Source organism: Rhopalosiphum padi, chromosome 1 (assembly GCF_020882245.1).
Source record: "Rhopalosiphum padi isolate XX-2018 chromosome 1, ASM2088224v1, whole genome shotgun sequence".
NCBI lineage: Eukaryota > Metazoa > Arthropoda > Insecta > Hemiptera > Aphididae > Rhopalosiphum > Rhopalosiphum padi.
Genome location: NC_083597.1, coordinates 58,953,057 through 58,974,213, shown reverse-complemented (window position 1 = coordinate 58,974,213; position 21,157 = coordinate 58,953,057). Strand labels below are relative to the sequence as shown.

At 24.3% G+C, this 21,157-nt stretch overlaps 1 protein-coding gene across 3 annotated transcripts in view; it reads right to left on the bottom strand.

Moving 5' to 3' along the window:
- LOC132918136 (limbic system-associated membrane protein-like) overlaps nt 1-21,157 on the bottom strand; it is a 187,050-nt gene that overhangs the window by 52,614 nt on the left and 113,279 nt on the right. For all 3 annotated transcript variants that reach the window (XM_060979246.1, XM_060979247.1, XM_060979248.1), the window contains 2 exons: nt 19,630-19,829; nt 5,575-5,736 (listed from right to left, as the gene is read on the bottom strand). In XM_060979246.1, the coding sequence (XP_060835229.1) occupies nt 5,575-5,736; nt 19,630-19,829 (362 nt within the window). The remainder of the gene's footprint in view (nt 1-5,574; nt 5,737-19,629; nt 19,830-21,157) is intronic.

Below are 21,157 nucleotides of genomic sequence, written 5' to 3'. Positions count from 1 at the left end.
TACTGTGTATATTATAAATATCTCGAATACTTTTATCAATCGTGCAATGACGCGGAATAGTTTCAATATTATTTATTAAGTTATCATTCAAAAAATTATTCACATATATTATATTTTATAAAAGAAGATTATTCTAATAAGTTATATTATTCTGTCTAAGCTTAAACTAAACCGCAAATTGTATGTAATGATAATTGATCGTACAGAACAAACTCAGTCACGATAAAATATAACGTTTAACATGCTGTATAGGCGTATACTATAGCACTACCATTATACCAATGATTTAAATCGACTTTAGTAGGCATACGCATACTTTGAGCTCTTAAAATCAGAATAGGTAGTTAATTAATGTCGGCGTGCGCTTTTAAATTCTATTTCGGTTGTACGGGTATTTCAGTACGTTTTGTTCAATTTCCGACATGCCTACCTGCCATCATAATCTATGTGGGTTGAACAATATAATATGTCGTCATTTATTTTTAGTTTTTCGTTTATTAACTTTTACTCCCCGTATGATTGCTCGTGCTCTATATGGTATAAGCGATAAGTTGTTCGTTTCTATATAAAGTTGAATAAGTTGAGTGGATGAATAATTATACAAGCGTACACTCATATTAACTTAAAATATCTTGGGATTAAAACGAGTAAAAGATTGTCGTTACAGTAATTCTAATGAAGCGCACATGCATTATTCAAATGTATTACACTGTCGTCTCGGTTTTCCGTAATTCTGTTATTCATTTCGAACTGCTGCTTTGATATCGTTAGAGGTTCTTGAGAATTGAACGAATACACAATTATAAGTACATATTATCAAGATAAATCCAACCCATAACAGTTATATATTTAGTGTAAGGCATTTTTAAATATTTTACGGAAAAAATAACTACATCAATACAATCAAGCTTATATTAAAAAATCTGTAAATATATGTATTATATTTTATACCCGCGTTTATTTTTTGTATAGATAATTGTACATTATTTTGAATAGGATTCTTAAAAATACACTAACAGCACATTTTATCATTAAAAAAGTTGTGCAAATCCTAGAATGTACAAATTTAGTAAAAGTTATGATAGACGCAAATAAAAATAAAAATCAATAAATATTATATTATGAAAACTAATAACTGATAGTTGTTTAAATTTTTTATAAAAAAAAAAAAACTATTTACTAATTATTTTCATACGATGTCTTAAAAGTTCAATAAAAATTACAATGTAAATAAAAAATATTTTATTCTTTATAAAATCATTATTTTTTATTATTGCACTATTATGGCACCTACTGTTAAATAATATATTTAATTTGCATTGTTTAGTTATTGATTTTGTCTTGCAATCACTTCTCAAAAATCTTGTTAAGCAACAGATTGACGTATACTTGTTGTTGTATTTTGAATACACCCGAATTAAATAAATGTATTATATTAGAGACACATAGATAGATTATCTAGTAATTTTAATTGTATAATTGATTCCCAGCCTTAGATCATAAACAGTTACCAGCTTTTACAAACTCAATTTATACGTCCTAGAATATACCTAATAAAAACAGGAATAAAATTATGATTTCAGCATTTACTGTTTATAAAATATTAATCGATTTAAACAATTAAAATAAGTAGACAATATATATAGTATAATATCATGTAATAATTCATAGCATCTATTAACAAATATTTATAATACTATATTTTTCTGAAAAAAAAATGTAGGTATATTGTGAATTGTGATACAAAATAAAAATGTATGAAGGTATAATAAATATAATATTATTCATTTTTATTAAAAAATAAATTTCATAATATAAATTATTTGAAATCCAAAGTCCTGAACATCTAATACATTACTCAATACCATACTGAATTTATATATTTTATATTATTTTAATTTACCAGGCCCATAAATACGAAACCTTTATTTATATTATCTTGTAAGCAACAAACAATGTAATATGATTTTGATTAAACATAATATTGAATAAATAATCTTCGAAAATTTAACAATTTAACTTAAACGTTACTCACATATTGCATTATAATATAAGTAAGTACGTATAATAATTATATTACAGTGCGGTACACAAGAATTTAATATGGGAGATTATCGTAGTAATTACAATGAGAGTAAATGAAACAATAAAATATGGATAACATAATATATTATTTTTATAGTTTGATCTCGATTACTTAGTTTTCTTAGTACACATTTGTGTATTTCCCATGATGTAAATGGATTGAACCTATAGGCCCCCGTGACTACGGCCCTGTCAATATATGTATAATACCTAATATCAATTTATTTCTGTTTAGAAATTAAAAATATCAGCTAATAAATGTAAAATTTTATTTTCATATGGACTGGTGTTAAAAGTTTACATGTTCGTTTTAATTTCAATAACTGATTTCGACGACGCTGTACTATTTAGGACACTTAAATAGATTCACTTAATTGGTTAAACATACAAACATAGAAAATATAGAAAATATGTGAGACTTTTGATAATATACATTTCAACGAAAAATATTTTTAAAACTAATATACATATACTTTTTGTAAGAACTACAAAAAAGTTGTTCAAGTTATGCCACTGATTTGAAATACCAACAATGACAATATTCATATGCCACTCTTTATTTTTTTATTTATTTAAGCCTATTTTGGTCTTGATAAAGTTTAAGTTAATCATGGCCATTTTATTTTATTCATTAAAATCATTTAATATTATTATTATCATTATTTTTGATACCATTACGATTTTGATTATTTTTAAAATATTGACCATTGCAAAGACGTCAAAAATAGTGAAAACCTATTAGCTTTTATTCGAACCGTTTAACTAAACACAGTATTGTCTACTGCTGAAACTACGCTAACCAAATTTTTATATTATATTTTTATATTTTTATAAAACCGATCAACATAATATTGTACTGATTTTATATATATATTTTTTTGTTTATTGTTTTTTTAAGTTAATGACTTTTATAGTTTATGCTATTAAACAATAGAAAAAAAAATTCTTAAATAATAAAAAATTGTTTGTCTTTTTTTCTGGTGCTTTTTCATAAAATGTTAGCCTGGAAATAGCCTAATATGTATACTGTATAGTTGTAAATTGGAAAATATAAAATTTATTTATTTATTAATATTTATTTTATTTTAAAAACATCAAAAATACAGGTAACATAATATAATTTAACCTAACTTAATAAAACTAGTACTATAATTAAATATTTCTGTATCAAATAACCACATTTAAATAGAAATTATACAATAATAAACTAAATGCATTTATGTTCTATATAACTACGTATTTAAAATTTATAACCAAGTAAGGATATGCAAACATCAAACATTTCCAATATAAATTATATTTTAGCCTCAACATTTATTTTTTTATATTGGTGCAGTATTCATAAATGATCAGTGATCATCCATGTTAACTTATGATCAATGCAGAAATATTTTAAAATTAATCTTAATTATGTATGTATATTTTTACTTTAATGTAAAATATACGATAATATTATTAGTATTATATTTTCCTCTATTTCTTTAGAAACATATTATAAATTAATTCATTGAATTTTCTAGACCAGTTATTTCATAAAATGAAATATTTAATAATTTATAAGTATAGGTACTAGCCATATTATGAGACGATTCACCTTATAAAATATTATCTTATTCATATTGATACCTAATCAATAATCTTTAAAATTAATGATTTTAAAATTAATTTGTTTATAAATAATAACAGTGGTTTTATTTTAACAATAACTATAAAAATAGCATTATATAGGATTATTGTTGGTTAGGTATTTTGTATAAAATATATTATTTTTATATTGATGATTTTTTTTCAACATTAAGTATAGTTAATAATAAAATATAGGTGTAATATAACTAAATAACAATTTAATAATTTAATCACAATTAATTCAATCAGAATAGTTTTTCATCAAATATTGTTTATTTATTAAAAAGAATGATTGATACAAAAATTAAACTCGAATGTTGACCAAATTACATGTTCTTTTTTATTAATTTACATTTTAAAATAAACCATGGTCGATAAAATGATATGGCTTTAAATACCAAAACAATTCTTAATCCAATAATTATATTTTAATTAATAGGTAACTACTATTATATTTTATGATGAATATCAACTTTCAAGTGTTATAAAATCCTTATAGTTAAATTTATAAAACATTTTTTTTTAATTAAAATAATAAACTGCCAGGGGTACTAAAAATAAAAATAATAAACATAAATTAGGTAACTAAAACTTATCTAAATCATAGTAAAGCAACGGTTCCCAACCCATGGGCCGCGAGCCATAAGTATAATATATAATATTATATATATTTAAAATAATATTATTATGTATTTTTTGTTATATTTCTGGTCATGATAATATTTTATTTCATAAGCCATTCTGGTTAAATGTTCGGAAGGACTATCCGGCAATCGCTAAAATTGCCCTGAGAAACTTGATGGGCTTTTCGACAACTTATCTATGTGAACGTGTTTTTTTGACTTTAATTTATTTAAAAAATAAATATAGGAATAAACTGAATGTTTAGAGTGATTTAAGACTAAAAATAACAAGTTTTAATCCAGATATTGACTTTCTCGTGAAGAACAAGCAATGTCAAAAATCACATTAAATTGTTTATTTTGTGATACAGTTGAATTAAGTTTTTTTTAAATTTTTATTCCTAACAACTATATATACAAGTATATATATATATATATATATATATGTATATAATATATATTATATATTATAATTTTATGAAAACATATATAGGTAAGCTATGAGTGGGCCTCAAATATTTTTTTTACAAAATAAGTGGTCCGCGAAACTAAAAAGGTTGGGAACCGTTGTAGTAAAGTATATCATAACTTTTTTCACATATTGCAGAACTCGTATTGAAAAAATTAAATTTTAAATATTATATATAATTCGATATTTGTACAAGAGATGAGTGCAACGATAGTCTTTGAAAACTGCACTACTGAACATATTCATTAATATTTTGTAATTCAATATGAACTCGAAACATCAAACTCGATAAACTTGAAACATTATACTATATAATGTTAATAAGTTATTACTAATAACCTTTAGTGTTGAAGTGAAATGATAAATAAAAAAAATAACGGTTTATTTTTTGTTATTAGTTATTATACATAATTTATCTTTTTAATATATTGCTCTTAATGCAAAAACCTCGAATTCTATAATATACACTAAACCTTTATTGATTAATAGACTGCATAGTCGTAAAGTTATAGATTTCATTCAGATAAGATTAAGCATTTCAGAAATTAAAGATGTAATTCTTACCATTTGATAATTATAAACTTCTAAAGTTTCAACATTATTTATCTTAAATCATATTATCGTCGTATTAAAAATGAATGTGATGGTACAAGTTTACAGACAATTATACAGGTGCTTTTTTAAATTTAATATATTGCACAAAAAGCAACTGTTCTTAAATTAAAAAGTCACCATGTTTATAATAAATTAATTTTAACTAAAAGATATTACCTGGCATTCGTAAGTACCATTGTCGATCTTAGCTACTGGCGATATCCTTAAATCCCAGTCATCGCTTTTTTCAGAATGAAATACTCGGAAACGTCCGTCATTTATGTACGTCAACACACCTGAACTCAGAATATGCCAATCTCTCCGCCGTACCCAAGACACCTGAAACCATTATTTTTATGAAAATTGATTTTTTCGAAATTCATGCAAATGTATAATATTACACAGAACATTGTGAACATTATACACTGTATCATCAGGTTTACCAAAACCTATAGTATTTAAGTACATAAATCCGTCTCTAATTACTTTACAATGCATGCACTTATTTTGGACTATTTAAAGTAAAATCAATACAATTTACTATGCAGTTTAATATCACGATGTAGTCATGAATTTATTATCATATATAAATTAAACGAGATTTTATTACAAGTCAATGGTTGAATTATTTAAAAACCAAAAAAAGTTTATGGATTGAAATGCGACGAAAGTATTGGTGCATGTAATCGGTGACAATATATTAATTGGTACTTAACTGTTATATGTTAACATAAAATAATAATTAAAAACACACCGTTTTATTTTTACTTTTACATTACATCATAGTATTATATTATATTGTATTAAAAATATAGTTATAAAAAAACAATTTATAAAGTAATAATAAATTATGTTTTTAAAAATAGCCTCAAATGGGTATGATGAATAGACGATTTATTTACAAAAAAAAAATAGGCCGAATAAGAATTCCCGATATTACACTTCCACAAAATCCCTTATTTCCCTTTTTAATTAATACCCTCATGCAATTTATATTTTGAGTATGTACACCGTAATCCGGGTCTACAAATTAATACGTATGATTTACCGAACTGCGAATAAAACCCCAATTGCTTAAATTGTTGTAGTCCTCCAACAGCTAGACATAGTTATAACTTAAAGTCAATATCGACGTTCCGTATAATTCTGTAAATAGATTTATGGTTTAAATATCCTAAATTAAATTTAAGATAATAAATTAAACAATTATAAATTTAGTTGTGCATAATACATAACAAAACAATATACGAAATGGTGATAGATTCAAGTTGAATATATTTTTTTTGAATTGAATTGTCACAAATAACCAACATCGTAATTTAATTAACACATTTATTACTCCGATCAGTATCTAAAAAATAGAATCCTTCAACCCATTACTTACTCGTATGATTACATTATACATAAAGTGATAAAATACTATATTATTTACTCAAAGCACAGAGCCACAAACCTATAAGTTTATTACATACTCGAGCAATAAAGCAAGTAGCACTATTCATTTATGCTAAATTATTCCTAATAGGTATTAGTAATATTGAAAATCTACCGTATAAAGAAAATTCCATCCAAAAGACCTTCAAACAAAACATAAAGAAAAAATGTTCATTGGAAAGAGCTTCTTTTTGCGTATCATATGCACAATACACATTATTAGTTATTAAGCTACTGATCATTAATATTAATTACATATTGTTTAAAACAATTTATTTTCAATTTTATTTTCGAAATTATCACAAGTTTACCACTGTGTATAAATCCACTTCATTCTGAAGGAGGATTTTAAGTTTATATTTATTTTATCTTAAACATTTTTACAGGTAGATTAAAAAAAACTGCAACTATAATAATTTTATTTATCTAAATATTTCTAAAATATCTGAATTATTAAAATCACTCGCTTGAACTTATTATTTAAAAAAAAAAATTCTTACCTTAAATTGTATAATTAATTTATTGTAAAAAAGATGGTTGAATTTTAAAATTCTTGTATTCATACTTGAGAAAACTATAAATTAAATAATACAATTCTATAACAGTTTGATGATATATATGTATATAAATATATTATTTTATATTATATTATATTTTTTGTTAATAGAGTATATTAATAATATTACACAATTTTGACAATAACTACTTTCTAAAATTTTTAAAAATAAAAAATGTATTATAAATTATTAGTATATGTGTAAGAAAACCATTGTACATTTTTTAAATAGAATTAATTAATATTGTGTAAAAAAAATAGTCTGCCAATAGCTACATTTCCGAATCATATGTCTAATAATAATAATAAAAAAAATGAATAACTAAGTTTGATTTTTTTGCAAAATATTATCTCATATAATATAATATCAGCATATCCTAACTTTATTTAAGGGAATAACTGTCCACTTCATGAGTTGCTAAAATACACTGTGTATACATTACGGGTTAAACGTAAATTGTTTGGTTGCTCGTGGCTTAACATCGAAATGAAATATCAAATAAATAGGATGCTCAAAAAATAAATTTTGAAAAAATTTAAATAAAATTTAAATTTATAATCGTAAAAGAGAAGAAAAAATATATAAATACGAATATGTATAAATAAAAAAATTATAGTCAACGTATACATGTACATGAAAATACTTGCCACATGAATGAAAGTGGTAATTCATAATAATATTCAGTGTATCTTTCAAGACTGACAAACACATTTTAGTCAAAACGGAGTAATTTAACCCATGAGTTTTAAAGAAATTCTTCAGAAAACCTGCTGTGGTATTACGAGTGCCGAAAAATGGACCCGTTATTTGATCAAGGCCCATTATATTAGAACATTATTATATAGAATAGATTAAAATTAATTAATATAAATAAAAAAAAACATATTATAAATTAAATAATAGAATAAATTGTATTTAATCAAATGTTGTAAAAGTGACAACTTAAAATAACACTTAATAGCTTTATTTAAATAAATAACAACATTACTTCAGATTTAACATTTTTAGATTCTAAGCGGAGAAATGAATGTATTGATTTTTAATGATATGTGTATTGTGTATGTATATGTGTGTTGTTTTTTTTGTATAAAATTGTTTGTTAAAATAAATGCTTTGATTTTCAAATTTAGAGGTGGTTTCAGGTGTTAAACTTGATAAAGTTGGTTCTTTTAACAAGTAAAATTTAAAAATGTCCATTATTTTTCAAAATGTATGTTAAACCAGTATCCGATAAAATCATATGAGGTTAGGTTTAACTCAAACTCAAAAACAAATACTTGTACATAGGTACTTAAAATGTTCACCGAATATATTTTATGTTAGCATTTATTATTACGCATAATATAATTTTCTAAATATTTTGAATTTTTAAAGTTATCAATGAATATTTTAAATTAGATATATTAGCACAATATTGTTTTTTAAGAATTTAAAGTTCAATCTTAAAAATATTTTTATTATATTATAGTTCAAAATTCATAAAATATTCTACATTTATAGCAAGGGATTTGACATTTAACTTAAAGCTGCTTCTAAGCATTCCATACCACATATTACGAAAAACTATAATAATACTATATAATATATTAAACGTGAATATTTTTTTTATGTACATTTTAAATTTAAGTTTGTACGATAATTACAATTATTTATTTTATTTTATTTTTTTTTTTTTTTGATAGATAAAGAATAGTGATTTTAATTATCTTGTAATAATTTAAAATTGTTTATCGTTTGTTCTATTATAATAAATATTTTTAAAATTGTATATAAATAAATTCTGAGCGAAAACAATATTATTCGTATAATATACTTGAAACTATATTAACATATATATTATATTTTATAATTTATACATGGAATGACGAATGACATTTTCTAATACGATGTTATCGGAAAAAGTTAATTTAACCTATCGTATTATTAATTGTAAATTAAATTAATATTATTATAGCAATGTATAAAAATCATAAAATATACTTAGTAATATCTGCAGCTGACAGTTCGTAATCGATTTTCGCTTACAATTATTTATCATTGAATTCAAATTTAACACATCTATTTCAAATTTAATAAATTGATACACTCGAAAGCTGCAGCATAGTTACATATTATATATCGTGAATACATTTTAAAAATAAGTAACTCTGAATGACGTGTTCCTTGTGTGTAATTTAATTGAAATAGATTGTTTTAATTAATTCGTGTTATGTATTTGACCCACAGTGTATATCAGATTTCAAAGGTTTGAAAGTCCTAATTTTAAGGTACCGCGTGGTATTCTATTTTGCTAATTTATCAATGGAATGAATAAAAATTAATAGATACCTAGTATATTTGTTTATGAATAACCATAATTCTATATCATTAATTTTAATTTAAATATCCAATTTTGTTAAAATTTGAATTACAAATGTTTATAAATATGTATGGATATTTTTAATGATTATATATTTTCAACATTTATTAACTGGGGTATGAAATACTTACGGAAATTTCGTAATAAACTTTCAATCTTTTTTATATTAGATCTATGTTTTTACTCAAAATACATTTTTTCCTTTTTTTTTTTTTTTTTTTTATAAAAGCTTTGTAATTTTCTGATTTTCAGAGTATCTATTTTATACTAACAACCATCCTCAAATTTAAAGTTTGACACAATTTTACAGCCTAAAAATGTGTTTCCAGTCCAATAAAAATAAAAACCATACACACCATTATTAAATCAATACATTCATTTCTCTGCTTAGAACTTAAAATATAAAAACACATACTTTAAAAATAATGCATTTATTCCTCGGAATAGTTATTTATTATGATTGTGATTTTCGTGAGTAAAAATACTAGTTGTTAAATACTAAAGAAGACTAAAATTATTACATACTATATAATACGTAGTTAATATTTAACTTCATTAATTGTTTACGTTAAGGAATGCGTTATAACTACCCAAAGAAATTGTGGTATAACATCCCGTGTTATGAATGTTTTAAATCTCATCACATTTTCCAGGCAACCGTTTTGGAGCAAAGATCTTATTAATTTATTTACTTTCCCATTAAAAATAAACTTCCTGTCGTATCTCAACTTAAATAAAAAAAAAAGTCTAATGTTTTCATGAAAAACATAAGAAATAAAAAATCGTAACACTACGATTAGTCTCTTCGTAGTAGGTATAACGACACGCGTAGAATGTATATTATATAGGTACCTACTTCGGTAATCTGGCACAATATACATCAGAACGTGAACAATTAATGAAAGATTTGTAAACAGCGATCGTAGAATTTAATTTGGTTTACAGTCAATTCAATTTACCAGCAAACATTACAATCTGTTTATCTCTTAGTTTTGATATTGTAATTAGGTTAATCCGTTAGCATGACTATAAATAATTAAACTATTCAACTTTACTGTTTTGAACACAATTGTATCAAATCCATTATACATTAAGAGGTATACTGCAGTAAAAAAATCCGTCTACAAACACAGTATTTTAAAATTTCACAGTTACATGTTATTATAGTACCTGTTATAATATGTTACTAATTTATTAAAACTTAATATTAATGATTATGAATTTCTCGTTAAATTTGTACACTCATTGCGCAAAATAATATTTTACTATTATTTTTTATTAAAATTCAGTGTAAATTATTTATTAATATGATAAATATAAACTAAAAATAAAATTCGCATATTGTATAATTTAAAACACTGAATATAACAAAATTCGAATTTGGTATAAAATTTTTATTTTTATTTTTATTATTCAAAGTTACCAAGGGTCAATGAGAGTTGTAACATATATTCATGTTTATTTACATATGGATTATTACATTAAAGACTGTTAACGGGAATGAACACATTTTAACACATAACTATATATGTAAACATACTATAATGATATGAAAAACTTAATGTTCAGTTAAAAAATATTTAAGTTGTTTTCAGTGATAACGAAATATTTCAACAATAATACAACATACATTTATGGTCAATAATACATGTTCACTAAATAGTTGAAAAAAAAAATAAATAGTTAGTTCAATGAAAAGTCAGTTAAATTTTTTAGGCACGTATACAGAGGGGGTGGGGTTCACTATACTTTATACTTTTTAGACACCAAAAATATTTTAATATATTTTGTTTTCTAAAAGCAAAAAATATATAAAATATAGTAATAAGTTGAACCAAAAAAAAAAAATATATTTTTAAGATATAATTATACTTATCTATTTATAAATAATTAATATTAATTAATAATTATAAATTATATAATCCGTATTCAAAACTATTTTTAAAACAATTTAAAATAATAAATAATTTACTTAAGTAGATTTTTTTTCAAAGTTATCTCTAACTATTATTTACGCTTAATAAAACCATAGAGTCAACAGATATTTTTTATCTTGATCAATACTAAAAATCCATAGAGGTGTTAGAGTGAAGGTTCTGGAAATAAATATTCCAAAAAAAAAAAAACACAATTAAATAAATATTATATTTTTTGTAACTCATCTAATTATAACATTTTTAATATTGGTTTATTTAATAAAATCATAGTGATTTAAAATTATTTAGTCAGTTCATACATTTTTCTTAATATTTTTACCCACATGTGTTATATGGCAAGTGGTTGTATATATTTATTTATAAATATATAATATAATGCATTGTATATTTTATCTTAATTTATGATTATTGATGGTGTAAAATTTTAAAGTTCTTTAAAGATCCATTAAAAGTAGTGTAAATAACGAACATTTTAAGAACAAGTCAATATAATTTTATTCAACTCCGTACTATCTAATTCAAATTGAAGTTATGTCACAATGTTTTACTGTTTGTATAATTTTAAAGTAGTATTGATGCCCATTTTTATATCGATAAATAATTCAAAATGAATAATCAATTTATAAATTATTTGAATTGTATTCTTTATAAGTAACTATATATTAGACTATTATTCAAATGTAATGCTTTATTACGTATATTATGATCGACAAATACTTAATATTTTTTTTTTTAATACATACAAAAACGATAGTTTTTCAAGTTTTTTTTTTAACCTTACTTCCAATAATTATACCCATAACTATTAATATTTATTAATTTAGAATACTTCAAAAAATATAAATTGTAAATAATAAGAAAATATTAGGATACGTTAAATAGATATCAAAACGTAAGATTAAATCGTTGTTTAAAAAAAAATATACAGCAAAAAATAAAATATTTATAATATGGACGTATAAAATGTGTTAAGTGAAAATGACGTTAATATGATGTATGAGTGGATACCATTGATACCAATATATTATTCTGTTTTATTCGATTGTGAAAACAAAAACATATTCCAACACGTTTTTCACATTTAAAGTTAACTTGAACTATGTTTATTTCTCATCCGTTGTATTGAAGTGTTTCGCCATCGAGTTCTTATATAAACACAGTTAACCCGCAATGACTGAATACAACAATGTTAATATAAATTATTTGGACCAAAGATTTAATAAATAAAAAAATATTGCTACTTAAACGTCATATTATAATAAGAAAAATGCACATGACACATACACAACTTTCAAGTACAAAAATAATAACTAACCAAAGTGACGTGAAGACTCTTGTTTACACGAGGTAACCAAACACGAGGTATGAATAATTTAAAAAAAGACGTGAATAATAAAATATTAATAATAATAATAATAATAATAACAACGATGTGTGATCCAGTCGGCTGTAATGAATGGAGCGACGTTGTTGATGATATTATGCGTAACCGAAATGGATATACGGCGACGGTATCCATGCGGTACTGCATAAATAACAATTATACATAATGATAATATTAATTTACTAGCTGTCACGTGTACTCCTTTGGTCGAACAAAACGTATCCACATTAAAGTCGAATACTAACATTTAGCGTAACGCGTGTAGATAAATAATATTGTCGGTTTTCTATTTTAGAGTACACAGCTGATGATATTTCCGATAAATACTTTACGCATAGCTATCCCGCCCGTCGTCGCTGTTTTTCGACCATCTAAAAGATCAGTATATGTTTTACATTCTTTTTTTCACTCGGGTCTCATACTAAATATTTTTTTCAAAGTATTCTTCAAAATGTCTATCGAAGTTTCTTTGAAAACTATATTATTATTTTTTATGATCAGAGGCATAGACGTATACATTTTTTTTCTGAGCTTACACGAAAGCAAACAACATAATAATATCAGTTATATCTTCGTACACTTCATTGTCCATTAAAATTACGCCTCTTATGAGTCTTATGTGGTTCAAATTTTGTTGTTCGATTCGTTAATTATAGTTAATACTTTAACTTATTACTTTGTCATTCACAGACGACATGACGTTTGTTTTTATACTTTTATGTGCGAATTTTCCGATTATTTTAAATACTAATAACTTAATTGTTAATTAAATTATTGAACGCATAGTGCTCCATCGTTGTATCTTAGTTTCAGTGCGTCAATCAGTTTACTGACGAGTCGTTAGTTTTTTTGATACATTTTTACAATCATTATTTCAAAATGAACTAAAAAAAATACAATATTAACATTTTTCTTGTTGTAGTTTGCAGTTAAGCTTGACTTCACCAGGAAAAATGTTTAATACATTTTGTATTTTGCTTATTAATAAGTTTTTAGTAATATGTTTTTATATTCTAGAATAAATAGCAGTCATATTTTTTTGTCGTTGATTTATTTAAATAAATACTTATAATTCTAAAAATATTTGGCTAATAGGTAATTAATAGTTTTTAATTTGCGTACCTAGCAAATTAGTTTAAATCAGTGTTTGGAAAGAACGCCGTTCATGAACGCACGTTCACATGTTCACGTTCATAGTTAGTAAACGATAGGTACGCGAACACGAACGTCACTCTTTTTTTTCAAATAGAACATGCACGTGAACGACGTTTATATTTTCAATGAATTTGAATGATTTTTATGATGCTCAATTTATTTACCATTTAATAAATATATTATGTATGTATAAAATATATTATTAATTATTTTATTTTATATAATAATATTTTCCTATTATATATTTTATTTACGTACCAATGAAATATGAATTAATTATTTATCATTTACCTATTTACTGTTTTGTTTCAATATTTGAATATAATAGGAATTATATTTGTATTTTTTAATTTAACCTTAATATTGAAGTCTTCAACCGAAATGTTTTTTTCTCTTCTTAAAAAAACTATGATGGTAATCGAGTTTTCTAAAGTGACCTGGCCCCGTCTTTTGATTGTGTACTTATAGTGCCCTAGAATTTGCCTTAATTTTATAATTTTAAAATCCTTATAAAAATGTAACTTAAATAACGTGTCATATAATATAATTCAGATACTTAATAAAATCTATATGCTCTTTAGTCTTTAGACTAAATTTTGTTTTTATTATTGAGTTGAGTCATATAATATGTTTATGGGTTTTTATAATAACTGTGGGTAAACAATTCATAATCAAATAAAAAATACATGAACGCATTCATTTTTTCAAATAACGTGGACGAGTTCTTTATTTAAGGACTAAACAAAGATTTAAATATACCTAGCTTTTATCACACAAACTTATCAGTTTAAAAGGTATTAACATATATTAAAATTAGTATAAATCGTACTTAAAGGTAAAATTTGAGATGCCTAACATATTTTTATAAATCTTATGGAAGTCAGTTTTATATTACAATGACAAAAGTAAATACAAATATTAAATATATTATGATATATAATATGAAACTTAGTGTTTTATTATATTAAAAAAATATTGTACTATGCATTTTTAAGTGTAAACCGACACACATAAGTAAACAATATAAACTTTTTAAATCATCTAAAAAGTGGGTGAGTCATTGATAAATTTTTTGTTTTTTATAAACAATTGATTTTATAATCTTTTGGCTTGAAGTTGGTGGAATAACATTGGAAATGGTTTTATAAACTAAATAAAAATCTAAAAAAATAATAGGATCAAATCACCAATGACCATTTTTTTTTTTTTTAAAAAACCGAAATTTATTGTAGAATGACTTAAAAAGTGAACTGTGGACTTTGTTTTATTAAATTAAGGAACATAATTCACTATTTTTATTGAAAATTAATAGAATTAAGTTATTTTTAAATATAATATAAAAAAAAATAATTATATTTTATGAATTTAATAAATAAAAATACTTATGAAAAATTGAATAAAGATTAAATTACATACTACTAATAATTTATTTTTTTAATTAGAAATAATGTAATAATTTGTTTAAACATTATGATGCTAAATTTAAAATTGTTCTTGAGTCGCTAATTGATTTAGATAACGAAAACAATTCGAATTAATGATTTTATGAATCGTTTTTTGGGCCCTTAAACATAAATTGCTACTGATTTTTTAAAATACCAAATGTATCATGACTCGAGGTATGAGGTATCTTTGATATTCAAATTCGTTCGAAAAAAAGAAAAATCAATAATAACGTATAAATTATTTAGAAACTGTAATGTTAAACACCAAGAATCCGTGCCAATACTTCACACGCATAAGAAAACTATAATGCACAATATATACTTCATCACAGCTTATCTCAAAGCACCATAGCAAGTCGCTTGTCTCGTTTCATTATCACAATGCATAGTTCAGCAGACCCGATAAAATGGTTTTGTTTTAAATTTTTTTACACGAAAAACTAATAATTCTAATATTTAATTTCTAGACTCGACATACGCGTTCACATATTATAAAACGTTTTAAATACTTTATGAATTATAATTTTGAACTTAATAATTTATATTCACTACAAATACACAGCGTACGTAGATAAGACGAAGCATGTTGATGTATAATAATAATATATTATAAACAAACAAGAAATAATAAAAGGTAATAGTTTTAGTCCCGATCAGATAATAAAACTGCTTATTTGACCGTTTAATAATGTTAAAAATCATGTATATAATAAACTAAAACTTGGTTCAATTTTTTTATTTTATATCGTTTATTAGAAAATAAAATTTATTAAAACACAAAAATGTATTAGTCCCATATTACTATATCAGCATTGTAATGACTTAAATTAAATATACAATTTACTTATAAAATATAATATATTATATTCATCTAAAATCAACGTAAACACGTCTTGTCTTAAAATAATTGCTTATAATGCTTCTTATTAATTATGCTATTATAAATTGTGTAGATTCTTGGTGTTTTTTTTTTTTATAGCAAATTGGCATATTGTTTTTGTCGTTTTGTATTTTAATTTATGATTATGGTTGTTTTTGAATAGGAGAATAATATTATCGTTCCAAATGGACGTCATTTAGGAGATTTCTATAGTTAATTTTGATGAATTGCATAGTGTGGATTCGCATGTATATCTAAAGAAAGTAAATATTGTTTTATGCACGCACAAAACAGTTTAGTATCAATTGTGTGTGTAATATTTTTCGCGCACAAAAACTCGGAAACATATATTTTTTATTGCCTATGTTTGAAAAAAGTTCTTAATTCTTGAAGTTTAATGTCAAATTAAAAGTCAATAAACTTAAACTTGAATGAACTAAAGTATTTTAGTAATTTAAAATATTCAAATACATAATAAATTAATACACATTATTTGGATAAAAATAAAATAAATTTTATTTGAAACTGTATTACTATAATTTGACATTGTAAATTTTACTTAAAATTCAAAAAAATCGATGATCATAATTTGTATTTCCCTACCAGGTTAATAAAAACATATTTATTTTACTGTTATGTTTATCTATAAGAAAAACAGATTTAAATGTATTAATATTCTTATGTTCATAGTTGTGTAATGCTGGCGTATTGTACATAAATACAATTTATTAACTTACTTTCTATAATTTTTCATTTACTATTAGTTTTTGAACATATAATGTCACGAATATAACATTATATTATGAATATTTCCATCTGTATTGTAAATATAATAATTTATTATATCGATGAATTACATACAGAATTGAATTAAAACTAATAAAATAAAAATGTATAGGTAGTTCAAATATTTACTATTTTCAATATGAATTTTTTTCTTTTATATTAAATAACGTTAGAGTTTAATGTAAATAAAGATAACATTATGTATTTTTTTAGGTTTTAGTTGCATATTTTGTTATTTTTTATTGTCATTCAACAAGTACAATAACGATTTGTAACATTATTGTGTTCATCAATGTGTATACATATATTGTAATAATTGGGAAATATTATTGTTTTTTTTTTCCGTAATATACACTCGTTATTTATACGTATTATTTATTGATATAATATTTCAAATATATAAACTTATTATTTATTATTTATTTTATGTAATCTGTGTATATTATATCAATACATATTTTCTAGTTTTAATTATGTAAGTGCATGTTTATATTGTATATATAATATGTACATAAATATTTAATTATAATATTTATAAAACAATCAAATAATTATTTATTTTTATACCGAGTACCGACATATGACTCAGCCTCACTGAAAATAGCTCATATGATGGGGCCCACATTATCTTGATTTACATATATTCTTGATAATATATTATATCCAAACATAAATTAACATATTATAATAAAATTACTTAATAATAATGTTTGTATCGCAGGTATTTAAAGATTGTATTTATATTTGATTATAAATAATGAAAACATACAATACTGTCAAGCAGGTTATTTTCAGATGTTCTTTGAATTATTCTACATAAAATATCTCGATGATTATTGTGTAATTATGAGTATGATAGAATAGTATTAAATTTTCACTTGAACTGATATACAATCACTTAAACTAATAGCTGAAATAATGTATTTATGTGGCACTGTCTTCGGTTTTAAAACAATACCTAACGTTATATTGGCTTACTTCGAGGTAAGTGATGATAGTCTACACAGTTCTGGTATCTGTGCCATGTGTGGTTGTAGTCACACTTAATTTATTTTAACTTCCATTTGTTGAATTAGTAACATTTCACAGAAAAAATTCAATTTCGTCTAAAATTAATAATTTTTAATTTTAATTAAATTTATAATGAACATGTATATGAAAATAATTGTTTTATAGTATTATCTACATAGTTAATCGATAGTTTACTCATTATTCTCAGTGTGATTTATCAATTATCAATATAATATAGTCGGGACAGCTGAGCAGCATTGATAATAATATAATGGTTAATACAAAATTAAAAGCGATTTTATTATATTTGAGTCAATTAAATTTATTAAATTAAGGTATTCAAATACCTATAATCAATGATATCTTGTAGGTTTTTCTTAATTTAAATAAAATGTATTTTAATTTTTGAACAATGCACTTTGTGAGACACTCAATTTTCTGTTTGTAATAGGTATATATTCCCTACGGTAAAATAACTCCCAAAAGGTACGTTTTTCAAAGCCATAAAATCGAATAATCTTGTGTACAATCGTCTAAATTGCCATTACATTTTTAGGATATATATATATTTATTCTTATGAAAACGTCAATAATATTATTTTCACGGATAGCATATTTGGAATGAAGTGTTACAATTTGTCAATAGGTGTAGAGCAATATAGCGGTGGTTTCAACCCAAGCAAACCGAAATTTGAGTTTGGATCTAAAACGGTACTCTGGGGGTACGTATTATATAAAACGTCTGGTTAAGTAATAGGGATTCTATTTTTATTTTTTGATCCAAAAACATATAGAAGGCAATATCAAAAAAAAAAAAAAAAAATGGCACCAGGCAGTAACACCGGCATATATAATATATATTTCGTCAGTTATTTGCATACGGTTGTGTGTGTCGAAGAATTTGCCTCTTGGGGATATTTTTTTCTCTTACTCACGTGACACCATCACTTCCTACCGCTTTCATTCTCTACATCTCATTTTATACCGCTGACCCGACCCGGACGACTTGTGCGCGTGCGTATTATTTCTATACATATAATATGTTCTATCTTAAAGTTCTGGAACGTATAATATTGCGGGGCGAATGTCGGTATTTTCGTTTGTGAAAATCAAAAACACGACCTAAGTGAACGACTCCGTCACAGCTGTACGTACGTCGACTAACGACGCCATAGTCATCGAGTCACGCGATTGAAATCAATCACAATACACTAGTACACACTATATAATATCACCCCTGTTTTTTTTTTTTTTTTTATAAATATGCGTTCGTTTTGGACTTACCATTTTCTCGGATATGTTGGCTATCTCGCAGTGAAGCAACGCCGTGCTGCCCAGCTGAACTGTAACGTTTGTCGTGCCCACGTGAATGATCGGCTCGGGAGTCGGCGTGGATGGCGCCAACGTGGTGGTACGCAGCTTGACCGGTGGCTGTAACTCGTCGGCGTTCGCCGGGTCGGATACGTCTAGATGCAGTTCGTGCTCTGCGAAGTGACATACGAGTATGGAAAAAAAAAACAAAAAAAAAAAAAAAAATGTAATTAAACACCACAACAAATTCGTATCGTGTAAGTGTGTGTACGGGGTGGGGACGTTGTAATGTTAATGTGCTTGTGGTCGCGTTAATTAATAGTTTTGCAATATTATAGTCTATGTGTGTGTGTGTATGTGAGCGCACGCGCCCGTGTGTGCGTCAACTGAAGCGTAATAATCGTTAGACGCATTCATCGCACTGAAAACTTCAAGTGCGTGAAATTAACACTAACGCGTCTCTTTTATTTTCCACCATATTCTCACCCATACGCGGTTTAATCCTTCACGCGACAGAGCACCGAATAACCCAACACACATGTTGTGTACACATTTTAAAAATAATTTTAAGCTACTTTATTCTTTCTTTTCACCGGATAGACGTATCGATCGCCTTAAATCGACCGTGGTGAAATTCCAATTTACTGAAAATTCACAAGTTGGTACTTACGCTATTATTGAGCCCGACCACTCAATACACTCAATAAACCAGTAGGCAACGTGAAAAATAAATGTAATTTAGGAAATATTGCGGTCTTCGACGAATTTAACTTACTATTTGCAAAACACAAGATACAAGTTATTATTGTACGTTAAACTAATTGTGTGGGTGGAATATTGTATTACTTGTATATTGCTATGTAAATAAAGCAAAAAAAAAAAAAAATGTATATCAACAAGTATTCGTATAATTGATTAAGTTAATTAATATTATGTACTTCGATTTACTATAGTTTTAACATAAAATCGCTTCATTAACTGAGAAACAGGAATACATTAATCATTTACTGTAGTTGTAGATATTATTGCGGTATATTATTAAAATATAATTTAATTCTCGACAGATCAAAACTTTAGTAGTATCGTCAATTGATTAAATGTGGATTCGATTTGAGGAAATGTATACTTGTGTAAATAAATACATGAAGAATTTATAATGTGTAAATTGCCTCGTTTATTATCGATGTGTGTCATTATAATGTGTGTTTAATACTTTAATGGCAATACCGGTTACATGTACGACGTACTATATAAATTAATTGATTTCGTTCTAGTAAATGGAGCAGTAGCCTCGTGCGATAAGTTTAATCTATTTATGACAGTTTACTAAAACTGCTTTAATTGTTTTAACATAGACATGCATTGTACACACTACATAGGTATTGGTTTACCTTTATTTATTATTATTTAAGATAATTATGTTACATCAAATTGATAGCATAATATGACTTTATCTAGTAATTAAACGTTTAATAAAATAATATAAAAACATTGTTGATTA